The following is a 10,761-nucleotide window of genomic DNA, read 5'->3' as shown; positions in this document are numbered from 1 at the left end:
CTATCTAAGGATGGTACTATAGAACGCCACCTCAAGGTAGGCCTAGTGGCGCCATCTCTTGGTCAGGCCGGAAACTTATCAATCCACCCTCGTATTTTAAACATTTTTTCTCATAGTAAAATCAATTTATTAATTTCAAAATTTTAATAGATAAAAGATTAGGTTTGAAGGTAATACAGCAATTTAAAAAAAACGTAAATATCGCTGGTACGCGGCAGCCTGAAGTTATCTCCGTTTGAAACTGGCTGACACGATATGTCGACTTCGGGCCATCGCAAATAGAAAAAGTTGTGAAATTAGTGAAATATTAAAAAGTAGCTATCGTGTAAACAGGGATAATTCACATGTGATGATATACAAGAAAATGGCGGACTTTTTGAAATATTCTATCCTTTTTTTAACTTCAATTGTTTAAACAATCGACAAACTATTATTGAAAATTTATAATGCTATAACATACTGAAGCTATACATTTGTAGAATAAGTATACCAAATTTAAGCTTGATAGGTGAAAAACTGTTTTCTCTAGAATGTCAGCTAGGTCAAAAAACTTTGGAGAAAAACGCAATTTACTTTTCTTCGAAAATATACAAAAAATACCATATTTCTATAGTTTTTATGAAAAAATATCCTCTAACCTTTAATCGGCGATTCCTGGGCCATATATCACTACACAAATATGTACATTTTAGAAAACCGATTTTTTGAGAAAAAAAGGCAGACTGTCCAACGGACATTTATCAAGACTGGAAAGTTAAACATGGCTTGATCTGTGTAACAGCAGCAAAATATATAGCTACCTCTGTCAAGAAGCTGTTTGACAACATCACTGCCACCTTGCGCAGCAGCCACACTGAGAACAGTTCTCCCCTCGTTATCTATGCTGTCGACGTAGCAGCCCCAGAACAAAAGAAGCGCAACGACGGACCCATGTCCCATACTTGCAGCCGCCCACAATGGAGTTCGTCCCGTGGCATCGCAGTGATCCACATCCGCTTCATACTCCAGCAACAGCTCGCAAACGTCCCTGTGACCTTCGAAAGCAGCAACCAATAAGGGAGTCATCCCGTCTTTATCTTGATGGTCCATAGCCGCTCCTCTTTCCAAAAGTATTGTAACAACCTAAAACATAACAATATTATATAATCAAAATTTTAGACAATCGTTATTCCAAAGACTTTTTGAAACTCCGCTAAGCGATCAAGGTATTGATTTAGCCGGAGACGTTTATTCTAAAAGTAGGTGCCATGATTTACATGGGAATTTAAACATTACGAAAAATACCTTTTTTGACCTACAATAAATTAATTAATGTCCGAAAAAATTTAAGCTCAACTGGGCTCGTCTCCATGATGTATAATTTAAGTATCGTATACGGTGGATTCTACACTAGACTCTCAAGGATCAGACATTTGTATAATTGATATTTTCAACTTAACCTACTTTTTTTAATGAGAAAATATAGACTGTTTAAAAATAAAATTGACACCTACATTTAAGGAAAAAATGTTAAAAAGTTTGTTTTCTGTAATTATGGAAGTAAGGGATAATTTTAAAAAAAATGTCAGTAGTATTCTGAATTCAAGGTTCTAAAGAGGAGATGAAGTTTGAATAGATAGTCACTTTTGCGTAGCCGTGATTAGAAGGGACGCATAATGCGGCGACACTTAGGGCTGTTCTGCCATCGCTGTCGGCATGATCGATTTTCGCTCCAAACTCGAGGAGATGCTCAACGATCTCGCTGTGTCCCATGTAAGCTGCTGCGATCAAGGCTGTTCTTCCCTCATCGTCAGTTCTGTTAACGTCAGCACCGTGCTGCAAGAGTGCCTTGACAATGTCCTCATGTCCTCCCCAGGCCGCCGCCCTTAAAGCCGTTCGCTGATCCCAATCTGCACAGTCTACTTTCGCTCCATGTTCCAAAAGCTGCTCAACCACCTAATAACATGCAGGATACATATTCAAAACAGTGCCCCGTGTCTTTCTCATGCAACGTAAACAAGTTTAAGGTTTACGGCTTTTGATAAGTTTGACTTGGCATAGTCGAGTGCAATCTTCAGCAGAATTTTGTAAGATATAATTATCATGATTTAGGGTGGTCCAATAAATTTAGTTTTGAGGAAAGGCCACCTCCCCCCAATTTTCAAGGTTTCAAGAAACAAAACTCAACCCAGTTTCATCCAAATACACTGCTCCTTAAATTTCCGTAAAATTGACACATATGAGAATTGTTTTTTTCCTTTTTTTTAGCATAAATTGTTGGTATTCGAAGAGTAACTTCTCAATTCGTTTCCTAACTCATTAAAAATTGTTTAAAATATTTCCATTTCTCAAGATCTTTTTTCCTGATTTTTTTAGTGTTTATATATACATATGGGTCATTCCATGAGCGATTTAGCCCCTATTTTTTTGTGTGAAATATATTTTTTCTTCGTTCTTTGTTGAAAAATATTTAATACGTATTTTTTTATATCAATATGATATGCAAAATATTCGAGGGATAAATTTTTGAAAATTATTGTTAAAAAAAGTGATCGCCTTAACTTTTTTATAACTGAAAAGTGTTTATCAAAATATTTTCAAACATTTTATCTAATATGCACGCTTGAAACCTATAAAGGCTTCAGAAAAAAATTCATCATTCAATAACTATTCATTTCTCCACTTTGAAATGTTTACAGTTTATTCTGAAATATGATAGGAATATTAATCAACAGAAAGTGAAAAAATTAGCTCCTTTTTTTGAACAATCTCTATTTGTTTATAAAAATGCCTAATTTATCTATGAAAATTTTATGGAGCAACTTTTCAGTATACTTCATTTCGAAGTTCAGGATCAATTGCATATTAGATCAAATGCCTTACATTTTTTTAATAAATACTTTTTCTTTTTTAAAACGATAATTTTCAATAACTTACTTAGCGGAAATTTTGCATATCACATTGAAATAAAAAAATTTGTATTAAATATTTTTCAACAAAGAACGAAAAAGAAATATTTCACGCCAAACAAATTTTCTAAATTAATTCCACTTCCGTGGAATGGCCCATATGTACATTATACTCAGCAATAAGCGACATAGTTAACGGAATTTTTACCCAAAAAAACTAGAGTTTTCTACCTCTTGTTTAGAGAAAATTATAAGTCCATTGTTTTAACATTTAAACAATTTTTTAATTAAAGTTAACGTTCTTGAGAATGACTAATTTGTCCAACTAATCGTATAACAGTACTTCTCAATGTGGTGATGGACAAGACATTTAAACAAATGGAAATAATTTAAACAGTTGTAAGAAATAATCTACTTTTTTTAAACTTAAAAATAGTGCTTACGAGTGTCATTTTTGGGGCACCATAAGGGCGTATCAAAATTTAATTTTAATTAATCAGTATGCTAATTTAATACCGAGAACTGTGAATCGTGTTTTTCTAAAAACAAACATTTTCCCATAGAATTACTCATATGGGAATTTCATATCCAGTTTTCCACGCCTTACAGTAACGAGCATAATTGTATCCACTAAAAAATCGTATTAAAAACTTGCTTCTCTTTTTTCGTGGTTCTTTCAGAAAAAAATATGTTACATTTTTCATAATTCGATAACCACTAAATGTTTAATTATGTTCTTGGTCTTATGTAGATCTGGGCCTCTGTTTTCCAATCAAAACTTTAAGTAGGGCTTGATCCACGCAAAATCTAATAAACTTTCTTAGAGGGTTTTAGAAATCTTTCTTTATTAATTTATTTCTGAAATAACTACGAAAAAAGAGGGGCATGCTTTTACTAAGATTTTTTGAGTGGACTGACAATTCTGGATAGTACTGCAATATTAACCGTTTTGCATGATATTTGAGTTTTGTTGTTGTTGTTGGAAATGTAGAAATGAGTGGGGAGGACGTTGCCTTCTACATGAAAAATCATCATTTATTAATTTTGTACACTCAGCACCTTTTTCCCCTAATTGTTTCACATTTTTCACCACTATTATTTTCGAAATCCCTGAAATCCATTTTTAATCGCATATTATCTCTTAGCTTTTTTCAAAAAGCGTCCCTTAATTATTTACAGACAGTAATCGTACATATGAACACTTCATTATTTCTAGAAAGGATTATTCAGAAAAGGTATTTTATTAGCCCGAAGCTTCAAACCTACACAACACGTCGGTTGTCCTTCTCAAAAATATAAAAATGGGCATTTTTGATCCTAAAATGTAAAATAGAGGAAGTGATGTTGATGGTAGAGATTTTAGCCTATAAGTATTTGTAGTATAATTCAATGGAGAGACGTACATAAGATAGGTTATGTTGTGGTATTCTATTCCAGTTTTAAAGTGATAAAAATTAGATGAGGTCGTAAGTTATAATAATATTATAAAATATAATAAAAATGTTGATACTTTACTCCACCTGTGAGGCGGAAAACAGGATTATATTCATTTCATTTCTACATTACAATTCACTGTCATTTCAATTTTAATTCATAATCAAATACATTCGATACTTACGGCGGAAGATTTTATATTTGTGATGTCTTTCAACGTTTCCTTTACTCCATTCATTTTAATAATTTTAATCATAATGATTCAAATCGTCACTAAAAACTGTCAGGATGTAAACAGTTGACATTTAAACATAGTAAATAGTCGGAGGAGTGGGGTCCCTTCATATGTTCTCACTATTGAGGGCGGACCTGCGCTAAAAGTTAGCAGTACCGCGACTCGGGTGTAGTGTTTCTCGATACAAATTATTTGGTCGCATTCATTCACGTAGTAAACAGTGGCGCTATATATTGTTATATTTCTTCGCTCACGCACTCACTCTAACAGTGATTTCGTGGGAGTGAGTGAGTGAATATACAAAGCAGTTGTCGTAGTCATAGAATAATTGAGCGCGTATGGAAACATTGTCATAATCAAAAGCATGATTTTCTTCTAAAGCATGCTTAGTTAGTGCAGTTTGATTAATTCTTTCATTTATCGGTTCACATGATTTTTGTGTTTTTTTACTCTGACTACTAAATATGTCTTTGATTTTTCAGACAATACAATTTAAAAATTCTATTTAAACCAATGTAAAACACTCTTCATTGTTTTACAAGCCAAAAAGATAAAATTCCAATGGGAAAATGTGCCAACACTGTCTATAAAATCACTTGCATTGATTGTGGAAGAAATTATATCGGACAATCAAAGAGATATTTAGTAGTCACCCTACCGATAGAATTTTCAGATTATTCTCAGGCAAAATAGCCTGGCCGGTTGGAGACTACCTGCAGGTTCCATTTGAATGATTTAGTCTCAGAGATAGAGAGATTTGGGTCCTTTTTAAGGTTCTTGTAGAGGTCCTTTTAAGAGTGATGCCATGGTCATATAATGGTTCTTTTGTATTCGTCACGTACCGGGCGGGTAAATTTATTTACAGTAGTTGGCCGCCGCTAACCCTACTCTCCCTTTTAAATTTTTCTTCAAATTATTATCAATTTTTTAAATTGATGAATTTTGTCATTATACTTATTTATAATTATAACTTATATACTAATATACTACTTTGAAGTTGAATTAAAAAAATTTTGTATTTTTTGGCGAATCTCATTCCATTTACGAGAAACGTTGTATGAATTCCAATTTTAAACATTTTGAAAAAAAGCTAGACATTTGAAATCATCGAAACCCGTAGATTCCGAATTAGTATGTTTTAGGCTGTTAACTATGAAATTTAAAAAATCTATTTCTAAATTTTAATCTGAAAGCTTCACAAAAGACCCTTGCGTGTCGGCTACTCGATTGAGATAGCCTCTCTGCTTGTTATTTATAATATAATTCTTATTTCAATTTCAGCCTCTCCGCTTGTTATTTATGATCGTATTATATTCTCATCTTTTATGATTGAGAAAGTATTATAATTGTGGGAATTTTGACATCACACTTTTTCAACGGATCTCCACGTTTCGAGACCCCCTGAATCCGAAAATCAGGTTTTCACGATGGCGTCTGTCTGTCTGTCCGTCCGTAAACACGATAACTCTCGAAAAAATGAACGAATCAAATTCATCTTTGGCACACTTTTTTTAGGTTCTAAAAGAAAGGACGAGTTCGTGAACCAGTCATTTTTAATAAAAATTCAAAAGGTGAGCGCATTTTGAAAATTTTTTAGACAACTTTTTTCTGAATTTGAAAATTCTAAGCACGGATATTTATAGTATTAAAAAGAACAAACAATTTATTCTTATGACTTTTTTCGATAAAAAGAAAACTCAGAGTTTTAGCGTTTTCAAAAATTTTTTGATCAACCGAAAATCAAAATTTGAAGCCGAAAAACGCACGCTACGAAAAAAAGTCAGGAGAAGAAAAACTTTATTTTTGAAAGCCCTATAAGATTATCATAACCAATTTTTGGATTTTCTTCAAAAATCGAAAATTCAAATTTTGATTGCACAAAAAATAATGGAAAATAAAAAATTCCATTTTGTGGACAAACTGTGTAGGATACAAAAAAAGGTAAATTAACAAAAATGTTTATCCCAAAAAAGATCTACAATTTCGTTAAGAATCACTTCTTGTTAGGACGCGTACTTTTTGTTTTATTCGTGAAAAATAACGTTAAAAAATAAAATGAAGAAAAATGTGTGTAAAAACGACGAAAGTTACGAGAAAAAAAAACAAGAAAACCTGTTTAAAAATATCTGTCGAAAATCGAGCGCGCAGCGCGAGTGTCACGATGAGAATGTGTACATCAAAGCCTACAGAGCTTTGAGAAACTTAATATTTGACTATACTTAATTAAGTAAAACTTGCGAGCGAAGCAAGCCACGCGCGACGAGAATGTGCCCGCAAAGCTGGCAGATTTTTTTAATTTCAATTTCAGAAAGGACATATTAAAGCCCTCAAAACATTTAAACGAGCTAACTGAACCTTTAAATCTATCTACCTGAGTGCCTGCCGAGAATTTCTCAAAGCTATTTCACCCAATAAATTTAGTCTGTGAGGTCTATGAAAAGGTGTGTTAGTAGTATGTACCATAGCGTAAGCGAAAATCGGCGTGCCTATGCCAATGCGACTAGGCTACCAAGTAGACCAACTGAAAGGGAATAAAAATCAAAATTAAAAATTTGTAACATTTTGAAATTATCTACGAGAAGGCTAGAAATGCAGAATATATGGGTTTCGAATATTTCAGCTATCTAACTTTTTCTTTTGGACGTTTACAATTGGTGTGAATATAACGTATCTCGTAAATGGATCGAGATCCGTAAAAACAGAGAAGATTTTGGAATTCAACTTCAAAGTAGTATATTAGTACCCAGGAAAAAGGCATCCATTGAAAAGACGAGTCGGTGAATTGCGTATCTGTCATTTGCAGATTCAGAAAGTTAAAACAGAATCGGTTCGTGACTATGTGAATCGGTTATTTTCTCAAGCAGCTTCGAATCTGCCATGTACTGCAATGACCATTTCAAGCAAGGTTATTTTTAATCTGTTTTTTTATTTTTGAATGAGACCGACTTTTTTGGGTTAAGCAGCCATATTTTACACGATTTTTTAAATTTATAAATGATCGAAAGCTTAAAAGAAATCATGCGCAGGTCTACCCGATTCTTTTTACTATTTCAGTTCTTAGTCTTTTACAGCATATAAGTTACTCAACAAAATTATAACGACTAAAACTCTTTAAAAAAAAAATCGGCGGGAAGTTGGAATTCCAGTGACAGATATGCAATTCAAAAGCCTTCGGAACCCATTCGCCAGAAGTGAATGGATTTTTGTTTCCTGGGTATATACGTTATAATTATAAATACTTATAATAAGAAAATTCACAAATTAAACAAAGGTGTTAATAATTTGAAGAAAATTCTGGAACAAGAGTCGGTTTGGTGGCGGCCAGGTACTGTAAATAACTCTGCCCGCCCGGTACGTGACGAATACAATAGGAATATTATATGACCGTCCCATCGCCTCTCAGTGCGGTTTAGGTGCTGAAAATCAGCACAAACAGCCACTGAAAACGCACTCGTGGGCCAGTGCCGTTCGCCAGAGCGTTGTCAGTGCTTTTTCATCGGCAGGGTATTTAAATGTTTATATGTTTGATAGTTATATTAGAAAGAGTTAGCAGAAAGAATAGGACTATTGTAAATACCACTAATGCCATCAAATCTGATCTTAAGTTGTACAATGTTATTGTTCTTGACTATACCCTGCCGATGAAAAAGCACTGAAAACGCACTGGCGAACGGCACTGGGCCGCCAGTGCGTTTTCCAGTGGCTGTTTGTGCTCATTTTCAGCACCTAAAACGCACTGAGGAGTGATGGGACGGTCATATAATGTTTCTATTGGATTCGTCACGTACCGGCCGGACAGAGTTATTTACAGTACCTGGCCGCAACCAAATCGACTCTCGTTTTAGAATTTTCTTCAAATTATTAAAACTTTCGTTTAATTTATGAATTTTCTTATTATACATATTTATAATTATAACTTATATACTGTGACGGGTTTGATTAAGAATTAACCCTTATTTTGTTTAAGGGCGATATCCGTAGATATCGCAACTTTATTTAATGAGTTACACAGTGGTACAAGTCCGTAAACCGATACACGTCTAGCAGAGAGCTATGTCTGTCGAAAAAATTGAAGGGATGCTAGAAAGGCAGGTCAGTTTGAGATCCCAACTATTTGGAACCTGGAGTAGGGATGACTACAAACTCGTAGTCACACCCCTCTACTTAGACCGAACTTAGTCCCTAAGTTCCCAACTTAACCCTTTTGGGAACAATTTTTGCATTATCGTCCTGAATTAATTTGGAGTTTGAGTCTACAACTTTTACAGGAGTTGGGACTGGCGGTGCCGTAGCAACCGCGGTGTAATGAACAGTAGGAGTCGTGTTTACGGTTGTATCAACACAAAATAATCGAATACATAAGTCTCTGGGTATGATTCGCTTTACAAGGTCGAAGAAGCCTATTTTATACGAACCGTACAATGCTATCAATCCTAGTGCTACGTATCCTAGATAAGTAAGAACGTCCGTACCAGTTGCAATCCAGTCCGTATTCGACGGCGTGATTTTATAGCCTGTAATGAGGTTTTCATGTCGTTAAATTTTGTCGCAATTCCTTGAAGTTTTCATAGTGTAGCGATTCTTGAATTAAAGGTAATCGCGGGCTAAGTAAACTAATATCTTCGGCATTAGGTTACATTTTTTTGAAACAGATGTAGTTTTGACGTATACTAGATTTTCGTAATTTTAAAATAGATTTCGGTGTTTGGATTATACAATCTTCATTGCTAAAGAGAAGGCTCGGAGAATCAAGTTTAAGTGTTTTTGCCTTTAAACTGCATAGTACATTTAATTCTGAAGGTATTTCTGGGATTACAATATATTGGTTAGGATCTCCTAATGGGATAAATACTAACTCAAGAATTCTAAAAACTGAAAATTGGCATGCCTCGTCGGAAATTTGTTTGTTCTGGTGTTTTATCATGGTTGTTTCGCATGAATGGATCTCGCTGATTAAATAAGTTGGTTGCGTTCGCTTAAAAATTCGGAATTCGTCTATATTTTTACAACGTTTTAAAGTATTGAAATCTATGGGTGCATATAAGCTTTTTGCAGGGTTTGTGAGGATAATCTCGTGTGAGGGGATTGGGGCTATAAATACATTTTCTTGACGGATAGGAATAGGAATTAGGTGCAGGGTTTGCAAATGCGCGTGTTCTAAGACATGAAGCTTTACTATATACACGAGTCGTTTATTGGTTATTCCAATTGTGCTTTCGGATATATCAAATATGGGTTGGTAATTTTGAACGAACAGTTTATTAGGGTATTTTTTATTGTTGACTTCTTCGAGTTGTTGAAGTTCTATTATCAAAATCTCGGGCGTTAAAATTTGGGGTTGAACAGTTCCGTGCTTCCCCTCATTTATTGCATCGAGTATTAAATTTAAATCCTCACTATACTTAGCAATTGCAATCTCTGTGGCTGTAATTATATTCGAAATTGCGATATTTTTTTATTGGAATTTGTTTCATTTATTAATTTGTTCATTTCTTGTATGTCTTCTTTTGATCATTCATGTAGAGTTTGTAAATCATGCGAGGCGCTATTCAATACATTTTTTATTATTCGATTTTGATTTCCGATTGTTTCAGCCATTACCTTATTATCCCGAAATCAGTTTCCAAGTCTCATGGTAGAGCTTATTTCTACCGAGATTTTTAGCGAAAATCGAAGGGTCTCCAAGATCCTTATTTTGGACATCACCACGGATCCCGAAGAATAATACGGGCAGGAATACGATCTTCATGGTACCTGAAACTAGGAGTAGTATAGTTTTAATTTGTTCGCATGGATTCGTTGTCGTTCGTTGTTAATGAGTACACCATTATTATTGGTTTCGATGCCAATAATAGTAGCAGGTCCTTTCCAGTTTGGCAATAGATTTCCTGTTTTATTATTCTCAAATAATACTAAATCACCAATTTCAAAAATTTTCTGATGGATGATAATTTTTGCATCTTGGACATGTATATATTTTTCTTTCGATTTTTCAATTCTTTCGCGAGCCCGCCCTATGTTTTTCTCGTGCCTTTATTTCCAAAGTCTTGCTAACTCAGGGTATTTAAGGTTCGGAGTGGTGGCAAGTAGTGAGAGTAAGTTTGCACAGTGATCCCAGATCTGAAACGAGATGCGGTCCAATACTATGACAGGGCTATGTCCGTGTGAATATAGTAGGAGACGCTGTAAATGACTGAGTTGCGC

General features: G+C 34.3%; 1 protein-coding gene across 1 annotated transcript in view; it reads right to left on the bottom strand.

Moving 5' to 3' along the window:
- LOC117176076 (ankyrin repeat domain-containing protein 50-like) overlaps nucleotides 1-10,761 on the bottom strand; it is a 57,663-nt gene that overhangs the window by 21,102 nt on the left and 25,800 nt on the right. The window contains exons 5-6 of the mRNA XM_033366091.1: nucleotides 1,624-1,935; nucleotides 801-1,122 (exon numbers count right to left, since the gene is read on the bottom strand). Of these exons, the coding sequence (XP_033221982.1) occupies nucleotides 801-1,122; nucleotides 1,624-1,935 (634 nt within the window). The remainder of the gene's footprint in view (nucleotides 1-800; nucleotides 1,123-1,623; nucleotides 1,936-10,761) is intronic.

The sequence above is a fragment of the Belonocnema kinseyi genome, chromosome 7, assembly GCF_010883055.1.
Source record: "Belonocnema kinseyi isolate 2016_QV_RU_SX_M_011 chromosome 7, B_treatae_v1, whole genome shotgun sequence".
NCBI classification, from domain to species: Eukaryota; Metazoa; Arthropoda; class Insecta; order Hymenoptera; family Cynipidae; genus Belonocnema; species Belonocnema kinseyi.
The sequence above is the reverse complement of the archived record's forward strand: the minus strand, read 5'-3'. Positions and strand labels throughout refer to the sequence as shown.